The sequence below is a fragment of the Panthera pardus genome, unplaced genomic scaffold (assembly GCF_024362965.1).
Source record: "Panthera pardus isolate Hobbes unplaced genomic scaffold, ASM2436296v1 HiC_scaffold_17, whole genome shotgun sequence".
In the NCBI taxonomy this organism is placed as follows: domain Eukaryota; kingdom Metazoa; phylum Chordata; class Mammalia; order Carnivora; family Felidae; genus Panthera; species Panthera pardus.
The window spans coordinates 99,525,437-99,549,384 of NW_026526732.1; the positions used below are offsets into that span (position 1 = coordinate 99,525,437).

Consider the following 23,948-nt stretch of genomic DNA (forward strand, 5'->3'; position numbering starts at 1 on the left):
CATGGTAGAGCTTCCCTTAGGTGCAAAACTCATAAAATCTCAAAAAGCATTCAATTCCATTTTGTCTTTACAAGCATGGACTCTACTGCAGTTTCTACTGATCACTTGGTCCAGTACTTTTAAACAATTTTATTTTTTGTATTTTGCCCACAGTTTATCATTGTTATCCACAAGAGTTGGTCCAATTCAAGCTACTCTTCAATTTCTATAAGCATCATGAGGTAAACTAATTTTAATTTTTCGGCACAAATTTTCCTTATTAGCAGAGATTATGTAAAGTCAAATCTCAAACCCACTTCGGGGTAGGGTTGGGGTTAAAGATTCCTTTTTCCTACACTGAGTCCAGATTGATATAAGAATATTTGCTTGTCATTTCCCTTTGCAATTTTCTTCTTATCCATCTTGTAATTTAGAGGGTAACCCTTCAAAGATCCTGGCTTTATGAAAAGGAGGCAATTCCAGTCCTCATATCACTCAGCTCCAAATCTTTCTCTCCCTTCACTGAGTTCATAGTAAAACCCAATACCCACAGTTAGTGAGCATGATACTGGCAGAATAACCAAACATTCTGAATTTCAGCTTGCTTTTGGTATTCGACCCATGAGGACTTCCCCTACTTTTTGTGAATTCAGCGTTATATTTGGGATGAACCACATAAAACTGTTGTATTCAACTGAAAATTATAGGCTGCCCTGTCCTCTTCTTTAGATTTACTTCTGTTCCTCACTTTTTCATTATCAGTCGATATATCCATTTCCTGACCAGAAAGTGTCACATCAGCTGTGGAACCATGGAATCTAAGGCTCAGCAGAATCAATTTTTCCTCTTCTAACAGAGCCAGTGATATAACAGACCCAGAACTATTAATCTTCACCAACAAGAACCATGTCCACATGCTAGTTGTCTTTTTGGCCTAGGATATACCTCCTAAGAATTCAGAAAAGTTACCTCTAAAAATAAGAATTTATCATCTTCTTATTTCAATAACTCACAAAGCAAAATATTGTCTGGAACTTTTCTTTGCAAAATTTACTATTCTGCATTAAATAACAAAATATAAAACATTGTCTATGATAACTTAATAGAAACATGTGAGATTGCCTCTTTCTTATCATAAGAATTTCTATTTCGCTTTCCTCCTTTGTCCCCTAAACTTACTAGTCATGAGCAATGAGCAGGAACAGAAAATTTTGTAAAGATAACTCCTAGCTGGTGTTCAGATAGTTTAATTTTTCCCTGACACAGCGTTACAATCATCTATTTACCCTGTCAGTGAGTAAGGAGGAAGGGTCCCAACCTTACTGTTATAGGGATGGCCAAATACCTGACCTCTACCACTGGGCAGATGGAATCAACAACAGTTTATTAGCCACATGTACTCACAGCCCAGGGGAAGGGAATGCTGCACAGCACGCTCAGCCACATGAGGGTTGTGCTCAGGAACAAACTATATAACTAGGGAGAAGCAGGCTTTGTAGTATCAGAGGGTGACATACATGTCCCCTGGTTTGCAGAAGGCTGTGACTGGCTTGTCTGAATCAGCAGGAACTTCACCTGGTCAGCTTGATAAGGAGGGTTAGGGGACCTTATCTGTGGGTGGAAAGTGGGAGGGGAACTTGCAATTAGGCTACTTGAGGCCCCTCTTTCACTATATGTCAAGACGGCACATAAGATGGGGTCTTAATTTTAGACTTCATGTCACACATGGCTTCTAATTATAATGATAATTATGGAGAAGAAAAAAGTCTGAAATTAAGGACAAGGACTAAGAACAAACTCCTCAGGAGAGAAGCTTGATCTAGCCCTTCCTCCCCTTTCCAGCCATGCCTTCCACCTACTCCTCACTTGCATGCTGTCCTTCAATCACAAAAAACCACTGGAGTTCTTTGACCTTGTGGTCACCTTCTAACTTCATGTTACTAACTCCACCTAGATTGTCCTTCCTTCACTCCCAGCTCACTTAGAAAACTCGTATGCATCCTAAAGATCCTAATCAAATTGTCTTATGATGTATTTTTGGACTTCATACCAGGAAAAGTCTGTCATTTCCTCCTCAGGCACCATATCATTTCTGACATACTCTAAGCATATAATTGCATAATTACTTTTCAACAGTATCTATACCCAGCTCAACCATTTGTCTCCATCACAGTCAGAAAAATATGGTATTTATCATTGCAGCCCCAGGTTACAGCCAATGAAATGTAATCAATAAAGATTTTAGGATGAATTGAAAGGGTAAACTAACAACTGAATGGAATGAAATGAATAAATGAATCATACAAATAATACGATTTTAATACTCAGCAACATGCTCTAGAGAAATGGCTTAAACTATTTGAATATTTTAAATAATGAATACATTAGTTTTTTTCCTGCATTTCAGTTAAATTTGTTACCATCAAAGATCTGAGCATATGATCCGTGTTAGTGTAATGAGCAGGTATTTTTCCAGCCAAAATCAAATAAGGTTAACATCTTAGTTACTCTGTGAGAACTTACAGTAGGCAAACACAACTTTCAATAGGCTGTTTAAAATATTGAAATTTACTCAAAAAATGAAAAAACTACTCAGAGCCCTTGGAAAATCAAGAAAGATAACTGTATTAGGTGAATAATGCTGCAACTGTGAAATAGAGCAATACTCAGACTGCATTAAAATTTGGATGAAAGGTTATTTTGAGTTTAAATAGCTTAAAAGTTTACTAAAATTGATTTTTTTTAAAGTGATGAGTAGTTATTTGTCAAATGTATCATCTTGATTCACTCCTTCTAGCAGCCACAAAGAGTAGGGTTTTTTTCTCTGTAATACAAAATATATTTTAATAAAAATATATTAAATCTCCATTAAAAAGAACTGTAACCATAGATTGCTTTTTGACACCTTAGCCAGCAGGAGTGTATTGATGGGTTTTTTTTCGATTTATTAATTTGAATAAAGTTGTGTCAGAACATTCTCCAATAAAATATTTTTATTAAAAACATATATTTTCTGCCAGATTGGACTACAACCAAGTGAGACATAAATGGCACATGCTTTGAATTCTATTTTTAAAGATTCTTAACTAATGTAAGTTATCAGTAATATTGTCATTAAAAGTCATTATATTTTGTGCAGAATAACCAACCGTGGGGCCCTGTTTTCAAAATGAGAGCTAGTAAATCAGATTTTTGGTAGAAAATAGTTTCTGAGCTCAGCACTACATTATAACTAAGAGCCAAGGACTGTGACCAAGCACTGTAAATCAAAGTTCTTGCGGGAATTTATGCCAATAAACTATCATGGGTGTTTCTCACCTGAAAGGAGATCTCTGATGGAACTGTAAGCACTGTTAAGTCAGAGATATTTAATCAGTCTAACCTCCGCTCTGGAAGTAGGATTAAGGTCTAAAAATCTGAAGACAGAATGAATCAGTTGTACTCTAAATGAAGTTAGAAAGTAAACTACTTCTAAAGGGAAAATAATCGAACAGGGCGCATAAACTTTTTGTGATGCCTAAACTATCTAATTAGTTTGGATTTCAAAGATTTCATGGGCTCGTGACTCTGTTTTAGTCATAATCAAATTAACCACCCCAAAATGATTCATGCTAAACCTAAGCATTCCTATACTTTGTTAATCTGACCAGCTATGTATTTGGTAGAATAAATCCTCTGAAGACTACAAAAGCCTTGTTTGATTTTCAATCATTAGTACAAAACCATTTGTAGGATTAGAGATAGTCTCAGGAAAATAAATCTCACTTTGATTATATAGTTGGAGATTCAGATCTGAATAGCATTCAGATCTGAAGAAAAAGGGGAAATGTACACTGAAAGCCGAAAGGGCTTTCTATTTATATTTAAAAGCACAGCTTCTTTAAAGATATAGAGATATTTATCATTACATTATTTTCATGAGTGGTGTAAAAGCTTCAACAATTGAGGAAATCTACTTGGCTTTTATAATCCCAAAATCTTTGAAGGGTTGACTGTCTGTTCCTACCAGACAGAAGGAAGGGAGTTAGTGCAAACCATTACAGCCTTTTAAAAACCCATTCATCTAGGCTCAGAGGCAGAAGAATTCATACTTTTCCTTCATTTAATTAAGGACATCAGAAAGGTGTGCCTGTTTCCAGCCCAAACCTCTTTCACTGGAATGCGCTTCATCTCTTTCAGTAACTCAAGGGATTGAGCTAGTTTGTAAACCTCCCTTACTCAAGTCTCAGAGCTAAGTAATTTCCAAGTCTCTTTAATTGTTCCTCATTAAAAAACAAAGAAGATTTGGTTTCTAATTGGATGAGGATTTAAATATATTTTATCAAGTAATAAAATAAAGTATTGTAGACAGAAATCCAAAATCACCGTTTCTTGGTCAATATTTCACTTTAGCTGGTCACTGTCACTGTTGCCTGGTGAACAGGGAAAGGCTGGGAGATAATCACATAAAGTCCAATTCAGTAACTTACGAGCTCTGCTGCTTTGGGGAATTTACTTGGTATCTTTGAACATCAAAATCTTCACAGAGTTGTGAGGACAGTAAAGTATTTAGCTGAGTGCCAGATTCACTAGAATATTCAATATGGCAAGTATTGTGATTGTATTTCTAATTGTTAAAAGTTATCAAATCTAAAATCAACTCAATTCCCTTATAGAAGAAAGTTCTTTATAGTTTTTCCATGGAAGTAGAATTTATGAAGCTTATTCCACCCTAAAGAAAGATTTTTAATTATCATTGTCTGTTATCAAACACTAAGCTCCTTGATTTTTATAATCCTCTGAGCAAAAATTTGCCTTATAATCCTATGAAATAAAATTGGAAATTTTAAAGACCTACCCAGTTGCAAACCAAAGTAATTCGTTCAATGAACATTTAACAAAAAACTACTATATTTTCTCAAATAGTTCGTAGTGGGGGGAAAAAAAAACACCAACATGCATAATTATGGTTTGGCAAGTGCTTTAAAAGAGGTATGTGCATGGTATACAACTGCCTGAAGAGAACCAACTGGAATAGTTGTGGGTCCTGGGCACTTTTCCATCAAGTGAGAGATGTCTCTCTAGTATAGGCCATATGCTAAGCTAGGAACCAGATTTTGTTAAATTTTTGAGACATTCAGAGACCTTAAAATATTCTCACCCAAAGACGTATGCTTAATCAGATTAAAGTTTACCAACTCATGTTTAAAAAATTTAAGCTGTCAATTTAGAATAAATTGATTTGAAAACTTGAGATGACAAGACATCTCAAATCTTTACCTTTCCATTTTTATAGCACAGTTTTTACAATCGTCTTCAAAATGGCTCTCTTTAACTTCCTTCTACCAGGAAAAATAAAATTATTTTTATACCTTAACTTTTATTTAAATAATTAACCCTACAATTTATATGTGCTATTTATAAAATTGAGCTACCCTATCATTCTTCTTTCAAACTCACACAGCTTATGAATTAAATGTGTCTTGAAATTGGCAGATAGTAATGCTATTTGTTGGAAAATTGTACCTAACTCTAACCTTGATTTTATCCTGAGGAATACTTGTGCAGAAAGGAACGGAGAACTTCAACTGCTCTAAAAAAAAAAAAAAAAAAAAAAAGTGCTTTCCTGGAAAAATATTAATCACTTGTGAAACAATAAAGATGCATACTATTTTATTTTGTGGAAATACTCCTTTATTCATCTTTCCTTTTCTTAATATATTTTCAGAATAAAAATAAAAAGCCATTAATTAGAATACTAACATGAGTCCTTCAGTTTAATTTTAACTTTTTACCTATTGCTATCAGGCTCAGATGAGAAGAAGAAAAATTAGTCAATAAGAGAAAGACCCTTGACACTCTCTGAACAGAACAATAGTACACATAACAAGACAAAATAGTAATGTTTAATGTTGTTTCCTCTATTATATTGTTGAATATATCATAATAAGGTTCATGGACAGTCACAAATGTAAGCTGATCTGATTACTTTGTTCCTGCTTTGTAATCACTTGTATTTCATCCTTATCTCAGTCTTGGAGAGGATGATTATTGGCAGGAGATGAAGCCAGAGACTCTGAAGCTAACACGTTAAAATATGTCTTACATTTATCTCTTCTTATAAAGCCTTAGTTAAGCTAAAAATGCTTTCTTCCTAAATGTTCACGAGGAGAAAAATGATAGAATACAGAATAAGCTATAAATTTAAGTTTTGATGCAGACAATAAATTACAAAACAGAAATACCAGAAACCTCAGGTCCGCTGCCAACAAAATGTACTCTTTTGAAAATTATGGGTTTCGTCTAGGAGTGATTAAAGCTGAAACCAATCCAGTGATTCCATGAGAATTTAATATCTGATTGAAAGGGATGCCTGTATTTCAATGTGGAGAAAACCTTGCGTTTTAAAAAGATAGCATTATTTTTTAAAGCGATTCTGATTCCTCATTAATTATACCATATACTGTGAAACAAAATGTGGTATAAAATATCAACCATGAGTTTAATCTGGTTAGGGGAGAGAATAATTGTTAAACTAAATTAAATGCATTGGCTCTATCTTTAAGGCATTCCACCGCATAAATCCTAACAGAATACTATAATGGGACTGCAGCACCCTTCCTTTTGTGGTACTCTGTGTGATAGTAAAGGGATCTCAGAAAATATTCCAAAGTGTTCATCCTTCCCAAAATAGATGAATTTCTGCTAAGTATAGTCTTAATTTTCCTACTCAATTCAGAAATAAGTCCTTTTGATTTTAACGGCATAGAAAGAGTTCTATTACATAAACAGATGGATAAAAAGACCTACATTATCAGATTTATTTATTATTTTTTTTAATTTTTTTAATGTCTATTTTTGAGAGAGACAGAGTGTGAGTGGGGGAGGGGCAGAGAGAGAAAGGGAGACACAGACTCTCAAACAGGCTCCAGGTTCTGAGCGGTCAGCACAGAACCGGATGTGGAGCTGGAACTCAAAAGGAGATCATGACTTAGGCTGAAGCTGGATGCTTAACTGACTAAGCCACCCAGGTGACCCCCCAGATTTTTTTTTTCTTAAAGCTACAGAACATGAAAGGAGTACCATAATATCATTCAAGAAATATTAGTGAAAATGGAAATAAATGCTGATAAAATATAAAGATAAGACTTTTGTTATTTAAAAATTCTTACAAATTAAAATTCCTCATTAAGGAACACATGTCATGGAAAAGCCAACAATAAATAAATTAAATTATACAAAGGCTCTAAAGAAAAAACAGACATGTGCCAAGTTTCATGACCTTTGAACAATTCAAGAATTTATGGTCCAAAACCAACTTATCTTAGCCAAAAGACAATTACCCACACTAGTGTTTCTACACTAGTGTTTCAATTCTCCCTAGAAAAACACTATTTTAAATTAGACATCATGACATTTATATTCTGTTGTGCTAAAAAATAAAAAATAAAAATATGCTTCCTAAAAGAGTAGGTCTTTTGGGGAGTGAGGGTGGGGGAGAGGGGAAAACAGGTGATGGACCTTGAGAAGGGCACTTGTTAGGATGAGCACTGGGTGTTGTATGTAAGTGATGAACCCCAGGAATCTACCCCCAAAACCAGGAGCACACTTTACACACTGTATATTAGCCAATTTGACAATAAATTATAAAATTTAAAAATTAAATAAATAAATTTTGACTTAAAAATAAATGAAGAAAAATATTATGAAACATAGACTTCTATTTTAAAATGGTATTGCAGTTCTGTTTCATTAAAAAGAATAAATTATGTAGACAATATCCTTAAACATAAATACATACATAAATAAAACACAAAACCTCTCCTATATGAAACTGCATCAGGCTCAATACATAGTGATGCCACAGTACACATTTATGGAATGGGTTTGTGATGAAATTGGAAATTAAACTAATGGTTTTTCATTTTTAATGACCAACTAATAGGTTATAACCTCTAAAATCCATTTAATTGGAAGAAAAGAGAGCTGGTAGACAGAGATTCTGGAACCTATAATGATATCCAGCCTTATCTTACAAAAGTCTTCCAAGAAGAATTAACTGTTATTTCTCTAAACAGAAAATGGATACAGTAGTAGCACACAGGTACAGGAGAATGTGCTAGGGTAGGTAAGACAAGTATGATGGAGGGACACCGACAGGTGTCTATTCTCTTTGCCTGGCCAGCTGCTGGGAGGAGAGTTTCTCCCATTTCTGTGGAGGGAGACACTGTGACCAGATTTCAGAAACTGTCCATCTAAAATGGGCAGAGGGTCTGCGGTGAGAAAATATTGCCGCTATGACTCAACGTGACAACCCAAGACAATAGGATAAGGGACAACTGGCAAAAGTATCACTTCCTGCATCCTCCTGAGCCTCCTAAAGTCAGTGTTTTAGGCCCATCTCATCTTTTCATGAGCTAAGAAAGGTAGAGATTCAGAAGAGAAGCTGGAGAAAACGTTGCAGATCTCTCTGCAGCCCAGCAACTCCTCAACCCCCTAGTTGAAAGCATTCAGACATATAGAGCATAGACTCTGGGCCACATGTGGATAATTGGGAATTAGCTCTCAGAGATATATGACAGCAGAGGTGCTGCCCACCAATGCCCACCTATATGCTACAAAGCATCTCCCACTAACAGTTACTACATTTTAGACGAGATCATGCAAAGATTTTATTTCCCAGATCATACTGACATAACAAGAAAGTATATTCATAAATCAGTGGTCAAAATACCACCTGGTTGGCAAACATCAACATTTTGACAAATGATGATAACAGTATTTGAAATACTATAATTACGCCGAAGAAAATAGGCTTAATGCACTGAGAGGTAAATTGCTTAAATAAATATCATAAAAATAACATGGAATGAATAATTTCATATACTTGGTAATTGATTTCACTTCCATTCTGATATAATCCTCCATGTGGCTTTCATTTGAGCATATGTAATGTGCTTATTAAACAAGAGGCTTTAATTTAATTTACCTACTGAAGCAGGAGCCTGTAATTTTATAATTAATGACTTTTAATAGCAAAGCAAAAATGCCCTAAAGGCATGTGAAAGCAGCTGGGTCACTGGAAGTGATCTCAATCCTCCCTCCCGTTCATGGAAGGAGGATCAATGGCTGGTGAGAATGGACAAAGAGGTTTAGCCCATGCCGGGATCAAAGCCGTTACGTTGGATACTCAGCTAATACATTTCCACCCTATGGAAGCCACTACTAGTGACCAAGTCTTGACCAAGTCGCCCACATGTAACCCCATTTTACCTCCACTCTTTTGATCAATGTGAAAAGAGGTGGAAGCTCTTGAATACAACAATCACTTAAAATTCCAAAGGACAGGGATGTATCAAAATCTGCATCAGGTTTTCCATGACTGCTTTACAATGAACTGGACAATTCTGGGCTCATATTTAGCCTCTGGTGATAAATTCTAGGCTCATATTTAGTGGCTGGTGATAAAGCAATGATGTGTCAAATTCTATTCACCAAGATGCTTTCATCATGTCACCCTAAACTAAGAGCAAATTTTAGTAAAAGCAGAACTTTAAAACAGACATTTTTAGAACATATAACAAAACTGACACTAGAAACATAAAATGCCCTCTGCTTTTGAACCAACACTGACCTTCTGTTCCAAAAGCAATGTGTTTGTAGGGATTGCTGCAAAAGCCTTGTAGCTTGACTTGGTCTTGTATTGCTAGAATGAGTAACCAGAAAGCAAGAGTGGAGATGAAAAGAGGGAAGAATAGAACATAATTTTAGACTAGTGCTACCAAGTTAAATGACAGGTTATCAAATGAAGAAAACAGTTATTACAACTTGTTTTTGACAGAAAACAAATTAGCTTACCATGTTAATATTTTATTAGAATGAGAAAAAAAGAAACATCACAGTAAAATATCAGCCTAGGGATTATAGGCAATTATGTGCTATACAGTTTCAGAACTTAAAAACATCCATTTCTGCAAAGTTATATATAAATATCTCATGAGCAGTGTGCCCCTCATAGTCTATAAATGTGAGTGGGCTTTTTTTCCTTGATCCTCAAAGGAAATTGGTTCTTTTTTATAGTGCCATAATTAACAAACATTCTTCCAACAAATTTAATTGCACTCTTGATACATTCTCTTGCATCATTCATAAAAACAAGGGTCAGAACACATAAAATTTACCATCAGTGTTTATTAAGTAGCATATTGTGAATAGAGGTAATATCAGCAATTTAATTCCATAATGAAAAAGCTAGAAGGCCAAACTTCTGATCATAAATTCACCTTTTTATTTTTTTATTAAAAAAAAATTTTAATCTTTTTTTTCATTTTTGAGAGAGAAACAGTGTGAGCAGGGAAGGAGCAGAGAGAGAGGGAGACACAGAATCTGAAGCAGGCTCCAGGCCTCGAGCCATCAGCACAGAGCCCAACGCGGGGCTCGAACCCACAAACCGTGAGATCATGACCTGAGCTGAAGTTGGACGCTCAACCAACTGAGCCATTCAGGTGCCCCATAAATTCACCTTTTCAAACTTCATCATCTCCTGCTCTTTCTAATACAATTATATTAATGAATCAAATGCTAAAACATCCTGAGCTTTTAATAAAACTCAGAGTAATATAGTTTGGGAGTATTTGAGAGAGAGGGTAGAGCATGAGGAAGTTGTATGCATCAGGATACTATGCATAATCAAAAGCCCAGTTTTGATATTGCTCTGAGTCCCAAGCTGCTTAACTAAGTTCAAGGCTCCTATCACTTCAAAAGCCCCTGTCTCAGGCAGCTTCCCCAGAGGGCCCAGACCCAGCTAGAAATTGGCACGCAGCTCTAAGCTGTCTTAGTCCCCTGGAAAGCAGACCACAGAATCTACAGAAGAAGACATGATAGTCAAATAAAATAAAACCTGTGAGTTTTATAGATATAATTGAAGTAATCTTCCATTAAAATAGTGTGAGGAAGGTAAGAGGCTGGCACATTCATTTTCCTTATAAAGAGGGTGAAGTAGAGAAAAATCAAAATGCCAGACTTGGAGGAAAAAAGTCTCAGGGCCCTTCAAGCCCCGGTCTCTATACTGACCTTGCACTGCTATAATCTACATAGGACATATTTTGGATAAGAACTGAAAATGAAATGTCATCTCTTTGTGCAGAATAACAGCTGGCACTTATTACTAAGCAAATTAATTTTACATTTACTTTTACAGAAGCCCTATAACTACAGAACCATTAGGGAAAGGAGGCATAGTGTGGCTAAGTGACTTGCCTAAGATAGTCCATAAAGAACAGAAACAGGTATGGAACTCAGGCCTTTTTGCCTCCTTTAGAAGATATATTTGCTTCCTCTAGAAGATAACATTTTCTCTCAAAGTATACCTAAGCAGACAAGTAATACATAACATTGTATCATTAATACTCCATGATGGTTTTATGAATACTTAACTCTAATAATAGTTGTAATAATAATAATAATAATAATAATAATAGCTAATAATCACTATGAGCCAGGTACCATTCTAAAAGCTTTATGTGTATTATCTCTTTTAATTATCACAACCAAGCTATTAGGTAGATTATATTATATCCAGTTTATATATGGAAACTAAAGTACACAGATGTTAAGTAACTTATTTAAGGTCACTAGGTAGTAAGTCATAGCTGGGATTTGGATGCAGACACACTAGTCAACAATTGTGCAATTATCTACCATATGCCCTTGCCTCTCATTGCAGGACACACAATAATTTACAATGTTCTTCTATCCCCAAATGCCCTAAAGTATATAGTTGGACAAGCCTTTACAAAGAGATATATTGTTATCACACACATAATGCCACCGAATCTTAGAATTAGATGTGATATTGAGGGCCATCTGGCTTAACACCCTCATCTAAGACATGTATCTCTTTGATCAATCCTCTGTTCAGCTACCACATGAACACTTGTCTATCTCCCAAGACATGTTTAGGCCTCATTGTTGGAATCAGTACAAAACTCTCCCTTATACTGAGCCAGATGTACTTCCTGCTACCTTACTCCATTGGTCCTTTCTCCCCACCTTAGAATGATGACACATGTGAAGAGCTCCCTTCTGCACGAGAGTGGTATTGCTGTTTCCTCCAACCCATCCTCACTGATCCTCAGTTGAAGATTTCACTATCCTCATAACTTTCTTCTGTCAACATTCCTTTACATTTTGAAAATGTGTGCACTTAGCGAGATGTATTTTTAACACCAAATAGAATATAATCATCACCTCCGTGACATCTATTGATAATAAACTCAATTAATACAATGAAGATGATAGTAACTGGAACTGTCTCCTTGCTTTTGTCATAAGTGAAGAATATACATACAGGAGAGTGAAGTTGGAGTCATTTCATATTGTTGGATCACACTGAGTATGCTACCACCTAAAATCCCTAATTCTTTCATCTTTTTTGTTTAACATTTGTTGAAATTAAACTCCATCCTGCAGTTATGTTATTCTTCTCTAGATCCCAAAATAGTACTTCAGGCATTATCTCTATCCCATTTCATCTGATCAGTTTTGGTTTGTTATAGTAAACTATGAAGATAAGAATTTTTATAATTATTTCATCAACCATTTTGTTAGGCATGTCATTTTTATTCATTCAAGTCATATACCAAGGATCAGGACCTCTTGCCTCCTGGGTTCTACCAACCTGGTGGACATCAATCTATCCTGTAAATCTATTTGGATATGGCAGTTCAACTAATGGATTCATTCAACAAAATATTAATGATTATCTACTTTGTGACTTATATTGCTCTAAGTACTACAGATTCAGCAGTGAACAAAACATCCAAAGCCTTTGCTCTCTAGAGCTTAACACTAAGCTTACACCCAAAGAGACAAACCATAAGCCAAGAAACAAGAAAGCAAAAGAAATATCCTAGCGAGATAAGTAATAACACAGAAAATTAAAATAGAATAATGGCACAGAAAGTAACATGCACGATGCTTTAGATTGGGCACTCAGAACAAATCTGAGTTTGGAGATGTCATTACACTTCACATATCTCTCTTTATTCATGATATAGCAAAAAAAAATCACAAAAGCTAGAATTTGGAAGGCAATCCAACAGACATCTGTTGATTGAAAAAAATGTCTGACTTTCAGTCATAACTGCTTCTGTAAACAATCACAAACTAAGAATATAGGCAATCATTTTCAGAATTTACCTTCCTCTTTTTTGTGATAAATAGAACATATGGCTCGTTTCTTTTTCTGGCAAATCTCTTATCTCCCATCATTTACAATAGAAGTAGAAATTTGGTTTGTTTGAGATACAGTTTATCTAAACCAGGAGATAGGAACGTAGAGCATATAGATATTTCCTTCTAGTTCCCATCTGTGGGGTTTTATGTGTGCCTAAGACATATGTAGTCTTTCCTTTTCAGTCTGAAAATCATTCTTGTTGCCATTAGAGATACTTTTTGGGTTCACCATATTTCTTCAGGTTTCTCTTAACAATATTCTAATTTGGAATATAGTTTTTCTTTAGCACTCCAAGTCTTCCAGGTGTTAAATTAAATTCACTGGTTCCCTTTCCTTGTTTTAAAATTACAAATCGCTCTAGTCAAGGTAAATATAACTTGAATAGTAAGTTGTAGTAATACCGGCTGGAATCACCATCAGCTAATCGTAGAAAGTAGAACTGACCAGCCTGACCCTAAATCCAGAAAACATTCAGTGATACCTATTGTATCTCTCCAATTTGTAATCTATGTTTTTGGTCAACATTCAATAAATATTTCTTAAATATCTACCATATAAAGGGGCAGAGTAAAGTTTAGGTTTAGAAAAAGGAAATGGTATTTTACCCTAGAAGTTTTTTCAGAGCTAATCCTATTTATAAATTCTATTTATCCTAGATAATTACAACATAAATCCCAGGTATGAAAGTGAGAACAGCAAAAACACACCTTTGCCCTTCAGAAAATATTTCTCACCATTATCACATCCACTATTGTTGATGGCTAAAATTCCACCACAGGCTCCAGTAATAAGGACCCATGAGATTTCAAAGCAAACTATATTAGTTGCCTTGAGAATTAGAAATTTGAACTCATGGCTACACTTTAAGTATAGGTGAAGGGCAGAACCTCAGATTACATGAACAAGAGAGAATCCTGAACAAAAGAGCTTCCCTACCACCAGGGCCAACTTCTCTTTCCTGAAGCATCCACAAGTATAAACGAGAGCATCATCATTCTAAATTTTTTTTTAAATTTTTTAATGTTTATTTGTTTTTGAGAGAGAGAGAGAGAGAAAGAAAGAATGAGTGGGGGAAGGGCAGAGAGGGAGGGAGACACAGAATCCAAAGTAGGCTCCAGGCTCCAAGCTCTCAGCACATAGCCAGACACGGGGCTTGAACACAGAAACCAAACTGTGAGATCATGACCTAAGAAGAAGTTAGACGCTCAACCTACTGAGTCACCCAGGCACTCCAAGAGACCCCTTCCTGCTCATCAGTGACCATGCATGTACTGCCTGTGTCAGAATCTCCCTGACACAAAAGCTTAATCCAAGCCCTGATCCAATTGCCCAGAGACCTCCCTTACATCTGGATTACTGGCAGAGTATAATCTCTATGATGATCCTGAGAACTGAAGCAGTGGGGAAGGGGTGGCAGGGCAGGGAGAGGGAGAAATTTCCTTGAACAACTCTCTTCCCAGTAGCGGTCTCCATGGCTGATTTATCTGTCTGTGTTTCTAGTACTCTAAATATGCAATATGTTATTGTATTACAATATTTTGCCATCCCTATTAGCCTGATAGGTCTTTTAGAGAAGATATTTTATACAATTTCCAATATCGTATACCAACCTGGCAAAGAACAGATATTCAGCACCTATTTGTTGACCTAACCTGAAGTATTTTATTGAAAATTGCAGAAAGATTCAGAGGACATGAAAAAACAAAATTTTAGTTCCTCATCTACTGTTCAAGTCTTAGACAAGCCTGGCTGATTAGAGACCCTCTTCCCACTTCAAAGTATGCCCTGAAGGCATTTCTAATATATTAAATTGTCAAAGCCCTTCAATGAAACGAAGTTTCAGGATTTGAACTCTTGACCTTGAATCCCTATTTTATTTATTTATTTTCAGTTTTATTTTCTAATGTTTGTTTTTGACAGACAGCATGAGTGGGGGAGGGGCAGAGAGACAGGGAGACACAGCGTCTAAAACAGTCTCCAGGTCTTAAGCTGTCAACACAGAACCTGATGCAGGGCTTGAACTCCAGACCAGCAAGATCATGACCTAGGCCTAAGTGGGACACTTAACCCACTGAGCCACCCAGACACCCCATCCCTATGTGTTTTCTTAATACCTTGCTTAAGTTAAACTGCACAAGTCCCTCCCTGAATTAAAATGCAAAAATTCCTCAAGGGATAAAAAAGGTTTTTGTCAATTACTGACACTTGAGTGTGAATCACTGCTAAGCACAATTAACAAAGGCTAGCTGGAGAGAAACAAAGGGAATGGGACCCAGAATTGGTTAGTACAGAAATGTAAGTGACACATAGCAGGGATGGGAGAATCATAGAAAATCTAGAATCTCCACAAAGGCACCAAGAATTCTGTAGAAGAGGTGAAGTAAAGAGGTGGAGGAGGAACAAAAGGAGAAAAGCAAACAAGAAGATACATATACCTGGTTTCAGCTGTTCTATCATTTCACCTATGATTGTGAAGGTTTGTTACCCTACCTACAAAATATATACGGATACATCATCTTCACCTTCACTGCTAGAACCTCACCGGAGCCATCATCGTCGCTTGCCTGGATTGTTCCAACAGACCCCTAAATTCTCCTTCCTTCAGCTTTCACCCTCTTACAGTCTATTCTCAACACGGCCGCAAGATAGACAAGATTGTGCCAATTATCTACTCAAAACCCTCTGATGGCTTCTTACTCAAATTAAAAATCAGTGACTAAGAAGTGGCACGCAAGACCTCACAGGACCCAGCTCACAGTTACATGTCCCTCTGACAGTCTCCTTATACTAACTCCAGTCTTGTGATACTGGCTCTCCTACCTTTGTACCTGCCAAGCACTCTCTGGCATCAGGTATTTTTCCTGGCTATACTCTCTTAAGGAGCATCACCCCCCAATGTCACCTTCCCAAAGGAACCTGTCATGACCGCCAGTATAAATTTGTGACACTACCCCATACCCTGCTATACTTTTCTCCATACCGTGTATGACTATCTCACACACAAGAAAATTTACTTATGGCAGTCGGGGAGGTGGAAGTCGTAATTGCTGACTGTTTCTCTTCCGCCCAAGACCTTTCTGTGAGGAAGCATTTTTGCAATTTTATTTGTTGCAACATCCTCCTGACTTTGTAACATGTCTTGAACATAATAAGCACTCAATGCACATCGATTGCTTGAACCAGATTGACCATTTTAGCTCATGGGGGTACATTCCATATTGCTCATGTCTCGGATTACATGTGGATCAGCAGAAATGGAGACAGTCACATGGAGACTATTGTCACCAAGTTTTCAGGGTGATGTAATTGGAAATGTTTTGATGTCTTCAAGGAATGAGGTTTATAAATAAAACACCAACTATAAAAGGTCATGAAACATTTAAAAGCTCCCAACTGATCCCTAAACTATGTGTCCAAATAGCTGTAAGGCCAAGACAGGCACATCACTGGAGCTCTCATAGTCAGAAAAGAGCTTCAAACCATCTTCAGTAAGTGGCAAGATGTTTAAAGTTTTGAGGTAAGGGCCTCAAATCCCCTTAGGGAACACCATGCTAACTCCCTAGGAGAAAACTTTAAATTAGGTTATAAATGAAGGCCAAATATATTGGGAACCCAAATACAACTCCGGGAATTAATTTTATGATATTCCCTTTCCCAAGGGGCAGAAACGTCTCAAACAATATAAGATGTTAATCAAAGAGTAGACTGAACAACATCCAGAGAGATGCTCATCCTGTCTAGGACCATGATTATAATGTGAATTAATATTTTAAAACTGTATCTGAAATTAAAGTATATCAATTATACCATACTAATGTAAACAGATTCAGAACCTTAAGATTCTATCTATAAAAAAGAAATATCAAGCATGCTTTATATCTGAAATTAGCTCAGTATACTCTAGCTGTTCCGTTCTATTTCAATATCAAAGGACAGTAGGGCCCACACTTTGAACTAATACCCTTCAAGCATTCGTGTTTTAATTTGATGGCCATTTGTATTCCAGGACCTCTTTCCTTTTGGGATCTGGCAGCTGAGTGAAGCTGATCTAAATCTGAAGCTCTTTGACTTCAAAGAGAGCCCTGTGCTTGGATTAGCACCACAGTGGAAGGAACAAGACAAGAAACAATCCATAGGAGCATATGAGTTCTTTGATATCCCAAAGCTTTTGTCTGTTTCCTCTTATCAATCTATAAAATAATCTTAGCAATTCAAGCAAAACTAGTCAAACATCAAAGGAAACTGGGATAAGATTTATCTATTCCAGCATCCATTTTAATGAATTTTTTATACTCAAGTTACAAATCCTGCAAATAATAGTTTGCAATTAGAAAAAAAAAAAGTAGGCTGATTTTTACCTGGAGAGATAAGAGCAAGAAGCAAGGAAGAAATAAATATAACTAAGAACAGCGTGTCTCAGGGAGCAACTATTTTTTGCAGAAGTTATCATGAATTTTGCCCATTATAAGAAACATTTTTTGTTCAATAAAAAGGGTAAAAATAGATAAATTATCATGATTCCTCATATTTTCATGTTCAGCAAATTTATCATGCACTTCTATAAGCATGATGTTTTTAACTTAGGAATTAAAGCTAAAAATAAAGCAAATGTTGAAAATTCTTTAATATTGGGAACAGTAAGTGAGCTGTGGGAGAACAGATCTTCAACAAACTTGATTTTAGGACAAAAAAGAACTTGACTTGATCAAAAGCCCTCTGGGCTCACCCTTTTCCAACTCTCCAAAAAAAAACAAGACAAAACGTGAACTAAGCAGAATAAACCACAAAGAGAAACACTCAGAAGAAGCCTCTCAAGTAAAATCACTTTTCACAAAGGTAATGAATAATTTAAACATATTGGCAGTATGGTTTAAGAAATAATTGTTAATAAATTCAGGAGACAGTACTGTTTACATCACCAGGTTGTTTTTAATATATCACAAATGAATTCCATAATCACGCAAATGTATTTTTAGATAATCACCAGGTCATTTTACCTCAAATAAATAAGAAGTTTTGATTCAGAATTATAGAAAATGTTAGATTTTTCTCCATCCCATTTGCTTTGAAAATGTAAAATACAAGGACTAAATAATTTCTAAAAATACATTTTTTAATGTTTTGGGGTTTGGTTTTTTTTTTGTTTTTTTGTGGGTTTTTTTTTACTATTTATTTTTGAAAGACAGAGACAGAGTACAAGCAGGGGAAGGGCGGAGCTAGAGGGAGACACAGAATCTGAAGCAGGTTCCAGGCTCTAAGCCAGAGCACAGAGCCAGACGTGGGGCTTGAACTCATGAAGATCATGACCTCAGCTGAAACCGGAAACTTAACTGACTGAGCCACCAGGAGACCTAAAAATACATTTTTAAATGACCCAAACATTATAGAAATTTATAATTCTGATGATTCCATAATGATGATTTCCTTCATGAGAATTATTAAATCAGGCTAAAATGATTATTAATAGGAGTTATTGCTTTGTGTTTGGTATATAATATGAAGAACATAGTACTACCAACCTCATATTGTCATAAAAGTTAACTGACATAATTGTTTCCAATTTTTTTTAATGTTTATTCTTTTTTGAGGGATAGAGAGAGACAAAGCATGAGTGAGGGAGGGGCAGAGAGAAAGAGACAGACACAGAATCCGAAACAGGCGCCAGGCTCTGAGCTATCAGCACAGAGCCCGACATGGGGCTTGAACTCACAAGCCATGAAATCATGACCTGAGCCGAAGTTGGATGCTCAACAGACTGAGCCACCCAGGTGCCCCTGACATAATCTTTTCTAATTAATTTTTAACTGTTTTGTATATTTTATATATAGAAATTTTATATACAGAAAGCATGTGGTAGCTCTTAAAATAATTATTATTACAATTGTCACTGTTTAATAATAAGCCCAATCTTCCTATGTCTTCACATAAACTCCTCTGGGTTCATCTTCTGTATATTTGGTCAGGTTATTTACTATTTCTGAAATGCCAGCTCCTTCCCTCCTCATTAAGCTAAATCCTAAACATTTCCCGCAGGCCTGCCATTTGTTATAAGTTCCCTCACTAACCATATCCCATAATAATAGTTCTATTACATTGAATTCAGTGAGCAATTGTATATAATACGTACTATACTATATTAATATTACCTTATACTTGTTTTCTAGTTTTATTATGGATTTAATAATTCTATATAGCTTCTCCACATCATGTATCTGTATATTTTCTTCTGCTGAATAAAATTTCTTTTTTAAGGACAAAGAATTATCTCTTACTTTCCTTAAAACACACAGACATACAAACATACATCCCCAAAAAAGCTAGTATGGTGGTAGGCATACAGCAGAAGTTTTATGCATGTTTGTTACGTTGAATTATACCGCAACATCATTAATACGATAGATTGGACGTGATAGGATTTGACTTGAGGGTTGTTTTATCTTTCCCATCTTAAGTTCATCATTCAAACAATGACAGAGTTGAACACAATCTCCATGGAATTTGGAACTTCTCAACTGCTACTTGATTGCACTGCCCTAAAAATTGTAGTCCCCACCCACCCACCCCCCCATACAGGCACTTCAGAATTTCATTTGAGTCATACAACAACCAAATTCTGGTTCTATACGATCCACATCCTAAGTACTTGAGAATAGTTGGGAAGCTGGCACGCTCTAGAGCAGAGTTGCCCTTCTACCAGGAAAAATGAACTCTATGAATTACATCTTCATATGTTTCCCTTCTCGTATTAAAACAAATGCCAGTCTTCAGAGTATAGGTTTTTTTAATAAGTTTTTTCACTTGAATAAGGTTGATACACAATGTCACATTAGTGTCAGGTGTACAATATGGTATCTGAACATCTCTATCTGTTATGCTACACCTACCACGTGTCACCGGCTACCATGTGTCACCAAAAAACACTGTACCAACACTGTGGACTATATTCCCTATGTTGTTCCTTTCGTTCTCATAATCTACTCATTCTATAACTGGAAGCCTGTATCTCACCCATTTCACCCAACCTCCTCCCGACTTCCCTCTGACAACCATCAGTTTGTTCTCTGTATTTACAAGTCTGATTCTTCTTTTTAATTTATTTTGTCATTTCTTTTGTTTTTTAGATTCTACATATGAGTGAAATAATTTGGTATTTCTCTTTCTCAGTCTGACTTATTTCACTTAGTATAATACCATATAGGTCCATTCATGTTGCTGCAGATGGCAAGATCTCCTCCTTTTTTACAACTATATAATGTCCGTGTGTGTGTGTGTGTGTGTGTGTGTGTGTGTGTGTGTGTGTGTGTTGCATCTTCTTTGTACTTTCATCTGTAAATGGACACTTAGCTTGCTTCCATATCTTGGCTACTATAAATAATTCTGTAGCAAACATAGGGGTGCATATATCTTTTCAATTAGCATTTTTGTATTCATTGGGTAAATATCCAGTAGTGGAATTAGTGGATCATATTGTATTGCTATTTTTAATTTTTTGAGGAACTGCCATACTGTTTTTCACAGTGACTGTACCAATTTATATTTCCACAAACAGTGCATGGTACCACATTGTTTCATCTACATGTGGAATCTAAAAACAAAGCGAAAGAAAAGACAAACAAAAAAACAGATTCTTAAATATAGAGAACAGATTGATGGTTGTCAGAGGGGAGGTGAAGTACAAATTTCCGGTTATAAGTTATATAAACCACAGAGATGGAAATACAGCATAGAAAATATAGTCAATAATAGTCTAAGAGCATTGTATGGTAACTACACTTATGCGGTGAGCACTGCGCACTGCATAAAACTTTTGAATCAATTTGTTGTACAGCTGAAGCTAATATAACATTGTATGTCAATTACACTTCAATAATAAAAGTAGAAAATAAAAAATAAAAATAATAAATGAATGAATGTATGCCAGTATCCCATTCTTGCTCAACGGGCTGCTTCAGAGCATTTAGAAGTCAGTATTTCTCCTATCTCAATTCTATTCTCTTATACCCAGCCTACCTACCCTTTCAGTATTTCATAATTACTAAGTATTTAGAGTTCAAAATAAATCAAATATAATATTCACATATAAAGGAAATTTCTATTTATTTTTGCTCTATATGTATATAGCTAAATCCATACTGGTATGGACTTTAGGTGGTGCTCAGGAGGAGCAAAAAAGAAATCAACCTGGTAAAGGGGGAAATTTTTACACTGATCCTGTCTACTATTCTCAGTACAGGATGTTTTGATGGACAATAGGGTCCATGAAATTAAATAATCAGAAATTTATCATAGTCTCAAATTCAAACCAACTGCTTTATATCCATCCCATCTTTGTGATCAATGATATAACTCATTATGCCTGAAGAAAAAAATACTTTGGAGTCATAGATATAAGAAGTTACTGTAACAGGAGGATTTTCAAAATCAAAGAGTTTTATCAAAACATGCACATTTTAGATAGATCATAATTCACCTACACATTAAAATATACCAAATCCTAGCTCTACTTACACTTTCTATAACTCTTGTAAGAGCAGAATGAATATCATAATTATTTTTCCTCTGGAAAAAAAGATTCTCCCATATTTCAAAATAAGCATGCACCATGCAACATGCAAAAGAATACCTTGGGTTTCTTATTTTCAGGGCCTGTTGACATGGACAATGCATAAGGTGAAATCAGCTCCTTGGTTCTTGTTAGAGAGATGGGAGGTGATCGGGTTGAAACAGATGACCTGTGGTTGGATACTGAGCTTTCAGATTTTCCAAGTCTTGAAGGCAAGGTACCACTGCCACAATTTGGGTACAGTGTTGGACTGAGCTGGAGTGCCTGGGTCGGCAGATTAGCACGAGGGAGAGGGGAGGACCCCAGTTTGGGAAGAGAGGCAGAGCTAGCACTGGAGACAGGGGTTGAAAGAGGAGTTGAAAGGTTCTGCCCCTGGCCACCTAGCTGTGGGGCTGCTCTCTTGGATCTGTTTATCAGGTTTGAAAGAGCTGGGGAAGGATGGAAACATTTCTCTGGAGAGGAGAGCATGGCTCTTTGGTTAGTGGGAGGAGACAGAGAAGATAATGCAGAGGAGGCTGATGTAGGATGTATGTGAATATTCCTGGGCTTTTCTGGGCCCCTGAGGTCAACATCGTGTTTGCCCTTCAAAGAAACAGGAGGAACACTTGGTGGAACAGGAGGAAGTCTTGCAGAACTGGATGTATCAGTCTGTAGCAGGGAGAGTGTTGGGTTGCTCTTCAAAGAAGTGGGTGACATTTTTTCTACATTCAAAGAAATGAGGCTGCTACTGTCATGTTTTGTGGGAGAAAGGGAGCATGCCTGAGAAAGGGGAGTAGATTTGGCCAGAAAAGGTAAGTGGAAGGATTGCTGCCTAAGTTCGGAAACCTGGTGTTCCCCCTGCTCTGGAGACCCTGCTCTCAGGGAGCAACTAGAGAGAGATTTCTTAGGTGTGGGTGGGGTTTGTTTTGCTTTTTGATCCAGAGTGAGTGTGGAAGAAGCCAGAGAGTTAAGAGAGAAAGTGGGACAGGATGCAGGGGAAAAGGGTCTTTGGTGAGAAGGATTTGACTTGAGGATGGCAGTGAGAAGAGAAAGCCGGGAGGGCACTGGGGATTTCACCCCTGACTTTGAGAGATTTCCACTAGATGACACTTGGCTACTGATAGTGGAAGAAGAGCCATGGAAAGAGGAGGTAAATGGTTTTGGACTTGGAGAGAGTGAATGCGTGACAATACGGACTGGTATGTATGAGGCCGAATTTGACTTCAGAGAAGCACTGGAGGATGGTGAAGGAGAAGTGGTTCCTGGGCTTTCTCTGGGGCTAAGGACGTGCGAACTTAAAGTTGTTGTCTTCTTCAGAACTTCAGATGCCAGTCCAGGTTTCTGATCTGCTGCACTCGGACTGGATAAATTAGAACCTGATAACTGAGTGGAATGGGGAAACTGTAACGTCGAGGAGGTGCCCTTCGATGCAAAAAAGGGTGAAGAGTGAGCAGAAGTTTGAAAATACGTAGCTGTTTCTTCCACCAAGGCCCCACTGACATCCAGCCTCCTAGTGTGGAATTCCTCTAGCACAGAGGCTCCGTCGAGGTTAACTGGGTCAGGTGGCGTTTTCTGATTAGTTGGAGAAACAAAGGAGAAAGCAGGTGGTTTACAGGCAAGCTGCTCAGAGGTAGTGGGAGAAGTTAACTAGAGGAAAGAGAAATAGACAGATTGTAATAGGAGATTACTTGTGAAACTATCAAAATATTCTTGTCACTTGTGTGTTTAATGCAAACAGTCCTATTAGTTTACACAAAACAGGCCCCTTAAACCTCCATAAAAATGGAAGAAATTCTGTTTTGCAAATGAGGCATTGCTCATTGCTTTAAATTTGAAATAAAATATAAATAAACTGTGAAGTGTTACATATTATGCCTCATTTATTCCCTGTAAGGACATTAATATAAAATTGTATATGGATGTTTCCATTTGGAAAATAATTCACTGACAAAATCTAAAATAGTTATCTTGACTTGGAATTGTGTGACTTGAAAAGATTTAAATCACCATCAAAGTAAGTTTCAAACTTCACTTTGAAAACTGAAATAGATTTTCTTCCATTGTAAAAATATAATAGTATATAATACAATAATATAATAATACAATGACTACAATAATATAATAATGATTACAATCCCTAAAAGTTTAACATGCTTAAAATGTTTAAAATTCTAAAAACTTGAGGTACTTCTACATGTTGTACAAGTTAAA

General features: G+C 36.4%; 1 protein-coding gene across 14 annotated transcripts in view; it reads right to left on the bottom strand.

Annotated features, from left to right (window-relative positions):
• MLIP (muscular LMNA interacting protein) overlaps positions 1–23,948 on the bottom strand; it is a 247,734-nt gene that overhangs the window by 91,218 nt on the left and 132,568 nt on the right. For 10 of the 14 annotated variants that reach the window (XM_019457447.2, XM_019457445.2, XM_019457441.2 and 7 more), the window contains 2 exons: positions 21,819–23,384; positions 9,593–9,664 (listed from right to left, as the gene is read on the bottom strand). In XM_019457447.2, the coding sequence (XP_019312992.2) occupies positions 9,593–9,664; positions 21,819–23,384 (1,638 nt within the window). The remainder of the gene's footprint in view (positions 1–9,592; positions 9,665–21,818; positions 23,385–23,948) is intronic. The other 4 variants (XM_019457446.2, XM_019457439.2, XM_019457442.2 and 1 more) reach the window with 2 other exon arrangements.